This window comes from Apodemus sylvaticus, chromosome 11, assembly GCF_947179515.1.
Source record: "Apodemus sylvaticus chromosome 11, mApoSyl1.1, whole genome shotgun sequence".
Classification (NCBI taxonomy): Eukaryota; Metazoa; Chordata; class Mammalia; order Rodentia; family Muridae; genus Apodemus; species Apodemus sylvaticus.
In genome coordinates this window covers 45,504,328-45,521,807 of record NC_067482.1, presented here as the reverse complement: position 1 = coordinate 45,521,807, position 17,480 = coordinate 45,504,328, and the positions used below count along the sequence as shown (strand labels likewise).

At 48.4% G+C, this 17,480-nt stretch overlaps 1 protein-coding gene across 2 annotated transcripts in view; it reads left to right on the top strand.

Annotated features, from left to right (window-relative positions):
- The first annotated feature begins 436 nt into the window (after positions 1–436).
- The window catches only part of Klf3 (KLF transcription factor 3), a 31,488-nt gene continuing 14,444 nt past the window's right edge, over positions 437–17,480 (top strand). The window contains exons 1-2 of one of the 2 annotated variants that reach the window (XM_052198034.1): positions 437–528; positions 13,656–13,751. In XM_052198034.1, the coding sequence (XP_052053994.1) occupies positions 13,695–13,751 (57 nt within the window). In that variant the 5' untranslated portion in view covers positions 437–528; positions 13,656–13,694. Of the gene's footprint in view, positions 529–8,958; positions 9,133–13,655; positions 13,752–17,480 lie in introns of those variants that run through there. The other variant, XM_052198035.1, reaches the window with a different exon arrangement.

Sequence of the window (17,480 nt, the reverse complement as noted above, 5' to 3'; positions counted from 1 at the left end):
GTCTGTCAGGCTGGCCCCGGGTGACTGGGCGGGGCGCGGGCGGGGGCGGCGCGGGAGGCGGGGGCGGGGAAGGGCAGGGCGGGGTGCGTGTTTGCCAGTGACTCGCCGACCCCTCCGGCGGCTGCCTCCACCCAAGTGGGTGGGGACCCCTCCCAGCCCAGGCGGCTGTGGCGGCTCCCGCTGCCCCTCCCTGACCCTCCCACCCCGGCTCCCAGCCTCTACTTACCCCGCCAGCCCCGGGGAGGCTCGCAGAGCGAGCGGCGCCGGCGTCATGTGACTGCCCAGAGTTGGTGCCAAGGAGCCAGAGGGGAGCCGGGAACCGAGCCGCGCGGAGCCGCGGCCCGAGCGCAGTGCAGCGCCACCCGAGCCGACCCCACCCGCGCGTCCGTGCGGTCGCTGTCCCCGTCCCCGACGCCGTCCGGCCCGAAGCGCTTGACCTGCCGGCCCGCGGTGTTCCGGGCGCCCGGGAAGCCGGGGGAGCCGGGCCTGGGTTTCTTGGCCGCTGCGCTCGGCACCGCGCTTGGCAGAGTAAGTCCCCTCGCCCTCACCTTGCAGTCTTGCGCCCCGCTTTGCGCCGCATCTGCTTGCTTCTCTCTCTCTTTTTTTCACCCCCTCGGAGAAAGCAGGGTGCGGAGAACTGGTTCGGGGTGCAGCGACGGCTCCTTCGGGCTTGGGAAAGTACAGCGGAGCTGGGGTTGAGGAGCGAGGGGGAGGGGATGGCGGGCGGGATCGTGGGATAGGGAAACTCGGTGGAGCGGGAGCCCGCGGGCGGGGCTCACCTGTGTGGTCCCGGCGGCCCCCCCCACCCCGCGCTCGGTTCCCATCGGAGCCCCCGGCGCACCCCGCGAGCGGCCGCGTTGGAGGAGGGAGCCAGGTAGCGGCGAGGCCGCGCGCCTGCTCCTTCCCCCTCCCGCCCGGACTCGGGGCTCCCGCCCCCCACCCGCGCCCCCAGCTGCCGCCCGGCAAACTTGGAGCCCAGCCTCCAGCGCCCCTGGCGAGAAACTTGGGGGCGACTGGGAGTGAAGGAGCATCCCTTTTTCGGTACCCGGAGCGCGCTAACTGCTGGGTCATTTGGCTCGTGGGAGAAGGCAGGGGGAGGCAAAGAAGCAGCGAGGTTTGGAGAGTCTGCCTTTGGGGACGTGGAGAGAACCTGCCGCAGTGCCTGAAGCAAAGGATTGAAGCGTGGTTAGCTGTGCAGAGCGCCTTCGGTGTTAGGGAACCGGAGCCCCATAGGGACCACGGGACTGTGGTGTGGATCAGAACCTTTGGATTGCTTGGAGGTGGCAAATAAGAGTTGGAATTGTCATATCCATGTCTTTGGCGGATAGCAGAAACACTTCTGTAAATTTTTACAGCAGTACTTACAATAGTAGTACTTTACAATAATACTAGTTGGATATGAATGAGCCTTTGAATAATTCAGGTTAAATGGACACTAGATATTGTTCACCTTGTATTCTTCAAAATAAACACTTTACACGGAGTCATTGAGATTTTATTCTAAGAACTTATTTTTCCCCTTCTAATATTGTTAAAGATACTTTCTTTTCAAGAGTGGTGTGTGGTTGGGAGGGAAAAGTATGAACTGGTATTCTGAACTCATTTAGATTTGGTATCTTGTTACTAAGCAAAATTGAATGGGCATGGGCCAGTTATGATAAAAACGAGAATTTTATGCATAAATTTGAGGAACACTTTTTTTTTAATAAGAAATTCTGTCTGCATGATCACTTACCTCATCTCAGGGATGTAACCAACATCTTCATAGGTTTATAAGTTAGCGTTTATGAAGAAAGAGCTCCCTGAGCCATTCCTTGGCTCCAACAACCTTAGGCTATTGAGAGTACCTGAAAGAAGATGTTTGATTAATTTAAACTCCCTAGAGAAAAATCAGTTTTCTCATCAGTGGGGTTTGCTGCAGACCGTCGCCACCGGCCAAGTCCTGTGAAGATGCCCTGTAGAGACCATTTGGCTGAAATGAAGGAGAGTATCCTAGAGTAGGAGTGACAGTCACTGCTTGGATTGCAAACCCTTCTGCAGTACAAGACTACATAGTTGTTGGGAGAGCCATTGTCACTTTGCTGCAAAGTTTCTTTATTAAAATTCAGTCTTGTTGCTATGGGTACCGCGATGCCATTCCCCTCCCCCTTTTCCTTTTTAACCTGTGGTTATGTCTACACACCGATCCTTAAATCTCTGATAATGGAAACTGAGTTGAGTTAAAACCATCTTGGCTAACAAAGTACAAAGAAAAAAATACTGTGGGTGGGACTTTAAACGGCCCCTGCTGCCTTAGAATACCTCAGGAAAAAGAGTCATTGATAGATTATCTGGTAAAATTGGTGCTGGAATTTATGAATTGCCTATCAATTTTGGAGTAAAAAAAAATCACATTCCCAAAAGGTGATTTTTTAATAGGTTTATGTGGAGAACTAGTGGGTAGCTATGTCCTTGACTACATTTGAAAAAGAACGAGATTTTCAAGTGGCTAAATAGGCAAAGTCTATCTTCGAATTTAGTTGTGACCAAAGGAAGCTTGAACTTGGTCCAACTCTGGTTCTGTGGCTGTAAGCTGGGTTCTTACAGCAGTGCATTCTCCAGGTTTTCCTCAGTATGCACGATGGCTGGATCCGATCTTCATCCCAGTGTAGAATTTGGTCAGGGCACGACTGGCTGCTAGCCCTTGGGACCTGGCCGAAAGGGACAAAAGAAGTCAGGAGGAGGCTGGCACTAGGTAATTCACAAGGTCTCTGCAGCTTAAAGACGATAAAATCTCTTGTGTACTTGGGATGTTTACTGTATGTGGCGGCCCCTGTTTGTAAATAGGGCAGGTCCCCTTGTATAAAGCTGGTGTTATTATTCACACCCATAGAACAAACACCTCCACCCCCCTGTTGTTGTCTTAAAAACTCCAGCTGCTCATGAATATAGGGTCAGGGAGGGCTGGCTAAATGTTTCTCTCTGCGCTCTCTCCAGCACTGCCGGCCGGGCTGTTTCCTGTTCTTTGTTTCAAGGCTGGGGTTTGCGTCATACATTCCAAGTGGCATATGTGTGCTCTTTCCTGTTTCAGGCTGTTTTCTGGTCGATCAGTAGCCTAAACCAGGCCACGGTCCCTGCCCCTACACTCTGTATCCCCACCCAGGGAGTTATCATGTCTCTACACTGTGATTGCTTAAGATGCCTGTGTTATGTCATAATGAGAAGTCAGTTAACCTTTTCACACACACCCTTTGCCCCACTGTTTACAGGGGCAAATCAATACTTTTACCTTTTAAAAGTTATCCCACTGTTGTGATATTAGGGAATTTCGACAGATAGAAAGGAAGTCATTTTTTTGCAGTTTTCCTGTGAAGATGGATACAGCCATTGTTTTGAGATAGGCACATTGCCCCGAAGCTGTCAAATTTAGATCAGGATTAACACCTTAGAGTTAAAGATCTCGCATTATGCGAAAGCTCTGGCCTACCCTTGCTCATTTTCACTCGGGCTGCCCAAGGTAGGCCCAGGGGATGGAGAATTTAAACAGCTTGGCCACCTGCGCTGAGTTGCAAAGTCTTGCTTGTTTTGAAGGAGAAATCTGTAGAAAAAAAATTATTCAAGCAAAGCATGACATGTACCGAGAAAAAAAATACAGGGTTATTTCTGTAAGGGATAAAGATTAAACCAGAAGAATAATATTTTTAAGGGCAAAGGGATACTACTATATCCTAGAGGTGATTTCTAGCCCATTTTAAGAATAAAAAAAAATCTTAAAAGGAAAAGGAGAGGTAAGTGCTGATTGCTTTTGTTGAATGATGGCTTGGAAAATTGTAATCTTCTGTTTTGAAAACAGAGGGATACTTATCTTTCTCATAATATCAGTTTTTCAATCTTTAGCCTGTGGCCTCGACAGCCTGGATAAACTGTTTAATAAGTTTCTCTCTCTCTCTCTCTCTCTCTCCTTTAAAAGAAAGAGTTGGGTTGGGGACTTTTATTTGTCTTTTCCAAACTTACTTGGGGATTTTCCTTAAAACCTCAAGGAATGATCTACAGAGTTTGAGATGGACTTATTCAAGAGATGACGAAACACAAACCAGCCTGAGGTGCAGTCTTGAGAAAAGCTAGTTGCTTTAAATATCTCATCTTGCTAATAGTTACAAAAAGATGACTATAACATGATAGGAAGTGAAAGAACTATCCCAACTGCCTCATCTATGAAAGTTACTAGGGTCAAACAGTATGCTAATGACACTTTCCTTGAAAAACTATGGACGTCTTAGAAAGCCCCAGGAGTGGTTTGATTTGGTTTCTTTTTTTTTTTTTCTTTCTCCCTTAGAACAAAGCAACTTGAAATATTACGCTGCACTGAGAACAAGAGACCTTTAAGCTGAAGTTCATAAATTATTTAAGTTGAAATACAAAGTTAGTAACAACCCAACTAGATTGGGTAGACAGTCTTGATGAGGTTTACTCCAGATCATTCTTTCTGCTTGGGTGGGGACAGGGAGGTGGCTAATAGGTTTGATTGGGGTCTAGTCTACTCTATCAGGAGTGTTGTAAGCTTTTAAATGCAGTATTAAATTGTTAGGGAAGTTGTATTTGGTAGTTGCTATATCCATTAGGCATGAGAACAATAGTTTCGTCTCTTCATGTAACTCATCATGCCCAATTTAACTTCATTGTCTCCGGGTTTTCCAAATGCTAGTTTTACACCCACTTGCAATGCATGTATATGTATGTATGTTTACACACCACACACACACACAAATTGGACTTGTTTCTGAAGTGGCTAGTTAGCATTGATCCTATCTGTTCTAGAAAGAGAAGTCCCTAGAATCTTAGAACAATTACCACCCGGTTTGCTGAGGGGTATTTTCTCATCAGTGCCTCCCCAGAGTGAGCAGGATGGCCTGCAGTGTTCTCATTTCAGTCTCCGGCTGTCCAGACCCTGCTTCTCATCTTAGACAGTCATGCCAGAACTCGGAGACAGGAAACCAGACAGAGTCTGCCCTGATAAGGGAGAGTATTGTCTAAAGGAGGTAGCCCCGCTCCCCCACCCCACCCCAAACACTCCTTCCTTGAAAGTTAGTAGGGAAACACGGCACTGTGGATACTTTGTGAATCGGGACTAGAGATGTTTTCTTCTAAAGCAAAAGGAGAAAAATTATATATGCTCAACTGTCTACACACCGAACGTGGACTGAAGTGCATCAACTATCAAAACTGTTCTGTGCCTTGTTCTGCGTGTTTTCAGTAAAGTTCTTTGGCAAAGCTGGTTCCTTGAGGTTTTTGAAACCCATTTCCATTGTGTTGGCAGGCTGAATACATTATCATTTCCCCAGCCAATTGTTAAGGGGTGGGGGGGGTGGTGGCGCGAAGATGGAGCTACAACTGACAAGAGGCAGGTTCCTGGCGATCTGCGCCTGCGCACTCAGATCAACTCCCGGGTCTAGCTTTAACCCTCTTAGGAGAAACATCTCTGAGTTCAGCCTAGTCTGGGACTTAGGCTAGGCTAGTTGCAGGTCTTTGAAGGTTTAGGGATCATGCAAGAGATGAGTCGGATGCCTCATCCATGGAGGTCAGGATAGAGGGAAGGGAGATGGTTGAAGTCAGCTTCTACCCTGGAGAGCAGCCTGGGTTTGTCTCCTTGGCCCCTGCCGTTCTTTCCAAGAACTGCTCGCTGTCGGAGTCTAATGACTGCCATCTACTCCTCACCTATGCTATACCCTGGAACCTTCCCGAATATTTGGATTAGTAAGATCAGTTTCCGGTTCCGCTTCTCCAAACACGGCACTTTGAGTCACCCTCGCACCCCAAGGATTCACATTTTGTGTTTTAGACACGCTGGCTTCACCAGCCTCGGACCCGTGCACATCCCGGGTCCTTGCCCTTCATGTTTATCCTAACATGAGAAGTGTAGTTTGACATCCACACGTCTGTTCATCTCGCAGGTATTTATTGAGCACCTAGTCATTAGTGGTAATCTCACCTTATGTGCAATCATTCGGAGTTATGCCACCGGACAGAGTGGAGCTGCACGGGGTGATCTAACCTGGAAAGGCATTTTGAAATCTTAATTGCTCCTGGAACCTCCCCGCGCCGCTGCTTACTGCTTACCACAGACCAGTGTGCACACCACACCCTCAGGGTTGGGGAGTGACCCCAGGGGGAGGTGATTCCACCCAAAAGTGGCTCCCTCCACCCAGGGCGTGCAGCACAGAAAAGCTCTGGTCTGCCAACAGGCACACTCTGGTTCCTGGCTGCAGCCCCACGTGTGGAAGAGTCCCTCTGTTTCCTCATTTCTAAAATGGGGACGAAGACCTGACCCCTCCGCCTTTGTACAGTTACTGTGAGGATTTCCGTATTTACTTGGGTAAAAGCTGCCAATTTTTCTCAGCGGTTTTATGGACCAATTGCAGGTGCATTGGCTACCAAGAATAATAACCTAACTGGGAACCTTCAGAATATAGCTTTTGATCTTGTGTCCGGATAAGCTTGGAAAGAAAGGGCAGGTTAAAAATCATTCCTGTTGGCTACTGTGAGATTATTTATCGCTGAGCTCCACAGAAGATCCCCTCAGAGTGTCGTCCCCTCTCTGACTTCAGTGGTGTGCCAAGTCCTCAGCCTTGAAGTCAGGCGGTGAACTGGAGTTCGAATCCCGCCTCTCCAGCTGTGTGAACTTGGCAGGTTGGTTGTTAGGCCCCCGCCCTCCGGAGTGTTTTCATTGTGAAATGAGAAAGCAGTTCCCACTCAAGGCTTGAAATGACACAGATGAGTAAAGAAACAGGACATTCGTCACAAAGGTGGTGGTGACCAGCCGGACAGACGGATCCCGTGGCCTTTGTTTTCATTGGTCAACGAAAGTATGCTCTCTGTTGTTTTTGAGGCAGGGTCTCTCCGTGTAGCCCAGGCTATTGTGGGAGTTGTAGCAGCCGTGTGTATCCCTCCTGGGACCTGGGAATACCAGCATGTGACCTCCCATACCAGGCAAAAGTATCATTATTAGAAAACAAGAAAAACCCATCAGCTACTGCTGGCTCCTGTCCCCTGCCTCTTACCATTCTTTTGTAGGGTTTCAGAGCCCTTGATACTAGGTTTATTTAAAGACCTCCATGGGTGGGTAAGGGGAAAAAATTGTTTGAGGGTGATAGTGGGAAGAACTCCAGAGACTGTCTAGGCCAGGCTAAGGTTAGGGGCAGTAACTTTTTAAAGGAAGTTTTGATCACTTATTTCCTGTAGGGCTGGGCCCCTCCCCCTGGAACCTGTTTAGGAACATTTCAAGTGTGTTCAGGAGGAGATGGCTGCGGAAGTCCTTCTCAAGGCTTGGCCACTTATACTTAATTATCATTATTGGTGGGGAGGGGCTGCTTGTTTTGTTGCTACTTCCTTGGGCCTAGCACAGAAACAACTTTCTGTTCAGTGTCCCTTCTGAGTAAGAATGCCTTCTACTAGGTGCTAGGGAAGGGACCTGCCTGTACCCCAGGGGTAGAAGACACACCCTTCTAGCTTGGTGAGGTAAGAGGAAGCCAACCTGGATGAAGTGGAGGGCAGTGAGCTGGCCACGTGGGGTGGGGAGAGCCTTGAGCAGGTCTTTGAAGAATTAGGAGGATTTAGATAAGCCGGAAGGGGGAGGGGGCGTAGCACTCTGTTGCCCGGCATCGGGGCCAAAAATGAACAAAAGCTTGGGGTGGGGAGTCAGGGCCGCTTGGGGAGCCTGGGCTGGTTAGGAAGCTGGTGACAGGCACCAGCAGCTAACCTTGCCCTGGCAGCCCCAGGCTCCCCTGGAGGAGGCCCCAGATGAGGAAGGGACTGCAGGCAAGGGGGCTGGGCTGCGGTACTTCCCCCCACCCCACCCCTCCCCCACCCCGCCCCCCACAGCCCCGACTCCAGCAGGAGGCCCGAGGACCTGGCCCCAGTGGCTGTGGTGGAAAAGAAGAGAAAAGGGGTGGGGCAGACTTCACAGATGACCTTAGGTTTCCATGGTAAAAAAAAAAAAAACGAGAAAATAAGTCAAACGGGAGTTAAGGAGGGGCAACCTCTCAGAGAACAGGGACTGGAGGGAGGAGAGAGGAGGAGGGTTGGGCTGGACTGGAGCCATGTTGCCCAGCAAAGGTTGCAAGTGCTTTCGGGTTTGTGTTTACTCTCGATGGGAGGGCACCTTTCCCCCTGCACAGTTCTGTATGGAAGGTGTAGTCCTCTGAGATAAAGTTCCCCGAGACTCCAGGCGCTGGGAACTACACCCTGACAGTTCTTTCTGGTTATTTTTAAGGTTCCAGCCATCCTTGGTTCAGGGTGGAATTTCCAGGAACTGGCTGCAGCCTGGAGCCAGTCAGGTCCCTCCCAGCCTTCCCACTCCCTGCAGGGTGGGGCCCCATGGGTGGAGGCCCAGCAGGGTGGAGTGAGGTGGGTCTCCAGCGATAGCGAGCCTGGCAGAAGAGAGGCCCCGTGGCCTCACGCAGCCTTTCTGGATTTGATTATATAACGCCTCACAGAGGAGACCATGAGGGCTTAGGCGAGGCCTTTTGAGCTGTGTACACAGCAGGATTAAGACCTTGTGGGTATTTTTCAATTTATCTTGGGTGGCATGCCCTTAAAACTAAAACACAGAATTGTCGTTGAGCGTAAAGGAGGAAAACAAATGTGTAACCCAAGTATTAACCAGGTGCCCTTGAATGTCAGAGTTGGAGGGTAATATAGGTTTGGGTCTCTGCAGCCCTCCCAGGCTCTCGGGTGGGGTTAGGGCGGGGCGTGGCGGGGCGTGGGGGGGGGGCTGGCATGGAAAGCTGGAGGGATCCTGCCTTTCCACCTGTCCTTATTTACATGTAAAATCAATTGCTTCACTTGGTCTTTCCGAAGTACAGGGTGTGGGCAGAATCTTATCTGAAGCTATGTCCTGTTTGGACAAGTTGGACTCGCCCTGGCAACTCTCCACGGGGTGGAGCCGATGGGTGGAGGCAGAAAAGTAAAATTGGGTGGCTCGTTCACAGAAAGGGGAGGGAGGACCGCTGGCTCCCTGGGTCCTTGATCCCATCTGAAAGCAAATAATGAACTTCTCCCTTTTCCAAACCGCGTTAATGCCGAAATAATTGATGAGAGGCAAAGATTCGGGAATACCGAGTGGAATTCTGTTCAGGTTGCCAGTGGAAGAAGGAGGTGGGTGCGTCCCTGGGTGGGTGGGTGCTTCCCGGGGTGGTGTGGACACTGGATACCCTTCCAAGGTAGGTGCCAGCAAACCCCTGCCTGCCCTTCTGCGTTTCTGGCCGGGGCCATTTCACGGCACCTCCTGTAGTTCTAGTCACCGGGAGCGCTCAGAAAGTTTGCTAAGGAAATGTAAAGAAAGGTTTCTCGAGAAAGGAAGTTCTGCTCCCCGGACGGGACCTGGACGGCGCTGGCCCTCCTGGCCAAGATCCACAGCGAGCTCTGATCTTCACCCTGTCAGTTCCTTTGGAGAGTGAGGGTGGGGGCCAGTAACATACTTCCTCTTTTGAAAAATCGGCCGCCCAGGAGAGTGAAGAGGGTAGGTACGCACCGATGATCGTTGCTTGTTGGGTTGTCTAATGGTCTCTGCTCTGGACGCCTGGCTGAGGTCCCCTTTGAGGGAAGCAGATAATTGGGACAAGCCTTAGGGGTCAGGCCAGAAAGAGAAAGGAGAGACTGACCGGCAAGTCTTGCTTTGTCCTCAACAAACTGAGAGCTCCTGGCTCTATTCGCCCTCTAGCCCATTCCTTCCCTGCCTTACGTATGAGGAGGCAGTTGTACCACCGCGAACCTCACAGACTGCAGGAGCTGGATCATTTCTAGAAGTCACCTAATGATCCTCCAGGCTTCTAATATATGAGTATACAGTTACATGCTTACAGAAACCTGACCCCTTGGACTGATAATCTGCAGCCAAAAGTAGAAGAGGGGAGGGCTCCCAATTAAATGAAAATTTGGTTTTATAAGCTTTTCCCCACAAAGTGACCTAGTTGTTCTAATGATGGGAAATTATTTGGGAAGAAACTGATTTTCCTATATTGTTGGTTTTTAACCACCTCAGTGACTTCTAGAAGCAAAAAGAAGTTTTGCCCCCATACCGTAGGTTTTTCCCGGCATTGCCTAATTCAGATTGAGAATATTTAGTTAAATAGAACTAAGATGTAAAGAAACAACCACACTTGAGGCTTTCTGGTTTCTGCAATGCCAACATAAAGTGGTTAATAGGATTCCTCAGCCTGGTTTTAAAACCTACGAGGTTTTAAAGACCCTGAGGCAGGCTGGTACAACTCCAATCTTCCTCCAGCTTTAAGGCTCCAAAGCCTGTTTTCGTGCGCCACCTACTGGTTCTCTCTAGAATTGCTGTCAGGTAAGTCAAAGACAGGCATCAGAATCAGATTCAGGTTTCAGAATCCCCTTTTAAACAATGAAGGAGGTGGGCAGTGTGCATCTGTCACTCTAGCACTTGGGAGACAGGTGGAGCTCTAGGTCAGCCAGGCTATAGCGTGAGACTCCGTTTCAAAAGAAAAAAAAAAAAACAAGCTTTAAAAACAGGATAACGCTAACTGTCCCTGGGTAACAGCGGCTGTCCACCAAGTCTTAAGACACCGATTCCTACAGGTCTCAGCTTACGTGTTGGTTACGTGGAAGACACTGTGGTAGTGCTGTACTCGGTCTTTCCTGATTTAAATAGTAACTTTAATTCAAGTATGTAGGATTGAACCCGGGGCCTTGTGGTGGTCAAGAGTTGTATCCCCTCTTTTCCCTGGTTCCTCACCAGAAAGTCTAAAGCGGTAGCCAAGGCGATGGGTACAGAGAAACTGCTGCTGTTGTTTTGAACAGGCAGCCTGATATGTACTGGTGTGCTCCGTTTTCTTGATGTCCTGTCTTTCCCTATTGTTGTGTTTGAGCTTTTAACTATAGACTTAATGAACTTGAACATCCTCGCACAGGTATGCAAGCAAAGCCGGTCCCTGCTCCCGGCTCTGGTGAGCCCAGAATGGCCTTGAACTGAGGCGTCTTCTCACACCAATCAGCTTTATTTATTCTGAGATCCAGCAGGATCAGCTCACCTGGCTTCCCCTAGAAGCTCTTATTAACAGCTGGGAGTTCCAGGCATTGATTATCTTGCTTTATAGATTGCTCTGGGGTTTGATACCAATAAATGGAGTTGTGTGTGTGTGTGTGTGTGTGTGTGTAGTACGTACTACAAATCCAAAAACTGCGCATCTGTTGAGATGAGTGATTCAGAAGAAAAAGGATCCTGTAACTTGAGAAAGGAGTGCGGTCTGCTTCCTTCCTGTGAGAAGCATTGCTGCCCTGGGGCTGGTTTAGGCTGTCGTCTGAGGCCTCAGAGCCTCGGGTCTCTTTCCTTCCACACCTGGGAATGTGAGAGCCAAGATAAGCATCTTGTGGGATGGATTCCGAGAGCAAACTCCATTTAAAAGACTGAGAGGTAGGTAGGAAGCTGCTAACCTGTCCGACCTTATCAGCGGGAGCAGAACACCTGTCTGCTGGCTTTATGGAGATACACACCTTCCTTCCTTTCTTAAGGGTGGGGCAGGACCCATCTTAGAGCCCTACCTGTGTGTGTGTGTGTGTGTGTGTGTGTGTGTGTGTGTGTGTGTGTGTGTGTGTGTGTAGGCCTGTAGTTGCTCAGTTAGGACCAGTTATTAGATGCCACAACACAACAGGTTTTCTTCCTAATAAGACCACCCAGTTATTTTTGTGAGCGGTCGTTTTGTCATTTGTCATTTGCTGAGCAGCCTGGTGTCACATTATTCTGCAACCTAGGGTATAGGACAATTAGTTGTGAAGTCACGCCCTAGGGTTGGTGGGTAGAATTTACATGTTGCCATGGAAATTAAAGAGGTTGCATTGACATGCCAAGGCAAGAGCTACTGGGTACAACATTCACGCTTGTATGTGAATGTCTTAATGAAAGGGCTCCAACACTTTGTAGAGTCTGACTTGGGCACTGCATTTCCCATACTGAGGTAGAAGATGCAAAGACTCTAGGGCCTGGAATTTCTTTTAAAGAGTTTATTTTTATTTGAAATGATGCGTCTATGTGTTTGTGCTGGTGAGTGCCAGTGCCCTTGGGGGCCAGGAGAGGGCGCCCATGGAGCCCCTGGGTCCCTGGGGCTGAGGTTATAGGTGGTTGTGAGCTGACCTGTTGTATGTTCTTAACCACTGAGCTATTTCTGCAGACTCTACAGGGGTTTGGTTTTCTGAGACAGGGTCTTGCTGTGTAACCCAGGCTAGCCTTAATCTTGTGTGCGTCCCCCTCTCTTGATCTTGACAGTGCTTGAGTTTACTGGTGTGCCACTTTCTCAGGAGAAACTTGCTCATTTAGCCCCGTGAACCAGAGGGGCCTGTAAAAAAGACCTTGCCTTGAGTCAGAAGGCTAAACATGTAAACCAAGTTGGGATAGTAAAGCTCTGCAGTCGCGTGAAGTCTGTGCGGCAGCCCCTGGTCACTGGTCCTGCGGATGGACAGAGCAGAGCAGGACACACTCAGGGGAGGACATGCTCAGGGGAGGACACGCTCAGGGGAGGCCTTGCCTTCAATAGAGTGACAGCAAACTAATACAGGAAGGGTGTCCAGAAAATGGCGCTGTGGGTGAGGGTGTGCATCTCAGGATCCAAGTGGGTTTTCCTCAAAGAAATGTAAATGGCAAATAAAGATGAAAAAGGTTCAGGCCCAGTAACTCAGAGGAAACCGGTGTATCATGGGAGACCATCAAAATGAAAGCAAAGAATTCTCCTTTAGAGAATTTGTCATAAAAGTTAAACTGAGTAGGATACAAGTATGGCGTGTTGGTGCTATTTCTAGTGGTGAACAGGTTGGAAACATAAGGGTCCAGCAATGTTATAATTGTTTTATTTGTGTGTGTGTGTGTGTGTGTGTGTGTACATGCGCAAAATAGAGGGCAACTTGCTCATCCTGTGTGGTAACTGGAAGTCAGGCTTGCCCCCTGAGCTATCTCATAGCCCTAGTTTCTAATGACAGGTGACATGTTTTGTTTTGTTTTGTTTTGAGACAGGGTTTCTCTGTGTAGCCATGGCTGTCCTCAATTTACTTTGTAGACGAGGCTGGCCTCAAACACACAGAGACACTCCTACCTTTGCCTCCCAAGTGCTGGTGTAAAAGGCGTGTGCCACCCCACCCAGTCGAAGGTGACAATTTAAACTGATCTTGTCACAGAGAAGTGTGGTTTGATTCTTTGAGGCCATACAATCACAAAAAGAAGCATTTTCAACATAGAATTTTAAGTGACCACACAGGTCCTGCGCAGTGTGTGTACTGCGTACCCACTCAAACAGGCCTGGGAGGGTTAGGACAGGCATCCATAGTGGTTGCTTCTGGGTTTCTTCCTCACTGTCTTCTTCTGATGAGCACGGGGCTGGGCGGACCTTCTGCTGAGCTGCCCAGCGATGCCATGCAAGGTTTCCTGGCAGAAGAGGCTGTACATATTGTTCCAGAAATGTCAGGGTTTGTGTAGCTGTTTTAGAAGTGCCGCTTTCATTTAATCCTGCTGGGGAGGCCTGGTTTTAATTATGCGAAAGGGCATCTTCTGCATGGTAGGTGTGGGAAGTGAGAGAGAAGATGGTCTGTGGAACTAAGAGATAAAGGGGTATTTCTTTTTCTTAGTTTGTGTGACCACAGTATTAAGGCCAGGCATCCATTGTGTTTTCTAGGCCAGACCTCCGAACACCCTAGAAGGCACGACTGAAAGCATGCTAATGTTTGACCCGGTCCCTGTCAAGCAAGAGGCCATGGACCCTGTCTCGGTGGTAAGCGGCCCTGAACTGATCACCTCTCTTAACTGATAACATCGGGTGTTGCGTTTGTTTCCTACCGTGCTTCTTGTTTGACTGGGCATTCGACAGGTGGTGTTTCTCAAAACCCCTAGTAGTAAACGGGGTGTCACCATCCCCACACCCCTAGATGGGGTCAACCGTAGGCCAGTCTGTCCACAATGAAAGTTAAGTTCACAAATGTATGTGTAAAACACATTGAGAACAAAGTGATTTTTTTTTTGTTTTTTAAAGAGAAAGACAGAAAGCACTGACAGAAGCCATATGGGGCTGTGGTTCTAGAAGAGACGGCTTGAGGAGAGCCAGCCCGAGAGGGGACTTGGCAGTGAGACCAGATCAGATTTCACTTGGAAGAGTGGGTGGCTGAGTTGGAATTCAATCTATGGTCTCTTTCTAAGCCTTAGTGCTCAGTCAGTCCCTCTTGAGAGCCAGGCTGTAGCGTTACTCACGCACCAGGGGATGAAGGTGTCTGTGTAGGTCCGGCCCTAGGGCCACAGAGATGAGACACAGGTGACAAGGAGGTGCCCAACTTTTCAAAGTGAGGATGTGGTTTAGTAGACACTGACTAACAAGGCAGCTCCCAGTCTGCCCGGCTCTTTTCTTCCATGGGTTTGGAAAATATTCACAAGGGGAAAAAAAATCTTGGCCTGGGTGTGTATCTGAAGGTTGGGGATGACACGCTTGCAAAATTAGATCATCCTTATGCACTGGCTGTGGAAGTCCCTGCCAGCAATACTTCTTCTACAAGACACGGGGTCACTCTGAGGTGCTTGGAACTCAGCTACCATGGATATTACCAAGCCGATGGCGTGTTTACTATCGTCTACCACAAAAAAAAACAAAAAAAAACAAAAAAAAAAAATCAGAGTATCTTTAAGGAAATGATATTTACATTCTAGCACAATAGCTAGATGATGTAGTTATCATGTGCCTGAATGTAATAGTTGAACAGTTAAAATTGTATTCATTTAAAAAAGACTTTTTTTCTAAGGCAGTGATTCTCAACCTTTGGGTCTTGAGCCCTTTATGGGGTTCAGTATCAGATAGCCTGTCTATCAGATATTTACATTACACTTGCACAGTAAAAACTACAGTTCTGAAGTAGCAACAAAATGATGTTATGGTTGGGGGTCACCACCATGAGGGACTGTATTAAAGGGTCGAAGCGTTAGGAAGGCTGAGGGCTCTGGGCTGAGGATTTGCTACATACTCCTTCCTTTCGTCCGAGAATATGAAAGTTAAAGGATAGCCACATCTGTATCTCTAGTTTGTAACTGGGAAATATAATGTTTATAAATGGTGTGTGGCCATCAGTGATACATCCAGTGTTCTTAATCAGGCGCAAGAGTACGGTTCACAAACCCCATTGCAGTTAAGGACCCATACTGTGAGGTCAGTGTGAGATAGCCCAAGTACCAGGAAAGTGTGCTTAACTGGAGGGAAAAGGAAATAAAATGAATTTTTATTTTATGCGTTAGGATGCTGTAGCTTGTCTTTTGTGTCAGTTTGCTTTCCACTGCTGAGATTAACTCCATGAGTGGGGAGGAAATGGTTTATTTCAGCTTACTGCTCCAGGTCACACTCCATCACTGGGAAAATTCGAGCAGGAGCCCGAGGCAGAGACCGTGGAGGAGCCCTGCTTACTGGCTTGCTCAAGAGCTAACTCTAACATAACCGAGAACCGCTGGTCCAAGGGTGATTCCTCTCACATCAATCATTTGTCAAGAAAATGCCCCCAGAGACTTGCCTACTAAGAGAGACAATTGTTTCTCAGTTGAAGGCCCTCTTCCCAGGTGCCCCAGTCGTGTGTCATGTTGACCAAGAACCAAGCCAAACCAAACAAAACCAGCACACACATGAAGTGGAAATATGTAAGGGTATTTTTGTGATAAGTTATCTTTCTCTCCTTCATGTGCTGGTGGTCCCAAGAGACAGTATTTCACTCGAGCTCTAAAAGTTAGCTTTAGTCCTTACTGTGCAGGGAGTAAGAAGACCCTGAGTCTATGCTGTCAAGTCTTCAAATCTCATCTCCTCACCCTGATTGGAAGAACTGAAGGAGTCAGAGAGCACATGTTAGCAGCAGCATAGGACATTTGTAAGCTTGTTTTTGTTCTGTTTGAGACAGAGCCTTGCTGTGTATCCACTACTGTCCTTAACTCATGGCAGTCCTCCTGCCTCAACCTTCTGTGTGCTAGGATTGCGTGTGTAAATGCTGCATTGTCTGAGGAGGCCAGAAGGATCCCCTAGAACTGGAGTCCAGACAGGCCTAGCTGTCCTGTGGGTGCTGGGAACCAACCTGGGTCCTCTCCTACATTAACCAATACTTTTAACAGAGTCTTCTCTCCAGCCTCAAGAATATTTTTTTTTAAATCCCAAAACACACACACACACACAAAACATGGCAAGGCTGTTGGGTCTGTCCGTGTATCTGTTGTCACTCCCCATTACCACCTTTTTCTTTTAAAAAGGAAATCCTAGCCAAAACAATATATGATATTTTTTTGTCATAGTTTAGAAAAAGTGAAGAAATACCATTCTTTTACTGAAATACAAACTGTGTTTAAAAGTCTGCAAGTGATTGAACGGCCTTAGGAAAAAGATTAAAAATTAGGATTCTTTCTGATTCCGGCAATCAGAAAGCAAAAATATTGAAGGGGAAAAAAAAACAAAAAATACTTTTCAATTTTTCTCTAAATTCCCTTTTTTCTCTTTTTTTCTTTTCTTTTTTCTTCTGGTGAATTTTGTCACCCAGTAGACTCCTTGTATTTTGAGAAGTACTTAAAACTAGTCATTTCCCCTGCTCTGTCCCAACAGAACCCTTGGTGGTTTTCCTGGGCCAGGTGGACAGAAAGCCTTCTGTTTGCCTCAGAGCATTTGCCGAGCCCAGAGCAAGTGTTTATGAACGTGCCACGCCTTCTGCCTTCCTGTGCACACAGCCCCACCTGTGGTCTGAGGACTCCTAAGTAGCCTGTCACAGATGCCCCTTGTTTTCATGTTCAGCAGCAGCAGAGACTTCCTGTTCCTGTCAGTTGTCCCACCCACTTACTGTCTTGTGAAGAGAACTCTTCAAAGCTGTTCCTAATAAAATGCTAAACTGGAAAGTCTCACTTTATGAGACTGGAGTAGTGTCCAAGACTCCCTCACCCTGCCCAATCCCCACATCTTCAGGAATCAAAAGTATTGGCATTTCCCCAGCCTTGCCAGGATCGAAGACTTGCAGAAAGCAGGTTAATTCATCCCAGACAGTCATTGAGAATGTATGAGCCGCTGTCAGCACGTATACACACACGACAGAGGTGTAGACAGTCGGTGCACGTTTCAACAGGAGAAAAGAGAGGGCTGGGGTGGAGCTGGTAGACCTTTGTCTGAGTCTCGTCTTTGGACAGCTATGTTGCAGAAAACACAGTGGAGGATGTTGTGGGGTCCATCCACACCTGTCAGTGGCCCAGAGACTTTTTTGATCCAACATTGGCTTCTGGTGTGGATTTGGGACCCACCCGTTCAGCCACGCCTGTGAACCTAGACTACGGGAAATGGGGTGGACCAGAGGGAAGTAGCTTGGTGGAATTTACATCCCAAATCCCACCTAGTGTGCATCGTGCCTTATGCGAGCCTGCCAGATGGGCGCCAGCCTCTTCTGTAGGCTGCGTGCTCCGCCCAAATACTTAAGCCTGGCCTAGAGAAGAGTCTCAGACTTGCCAGTGA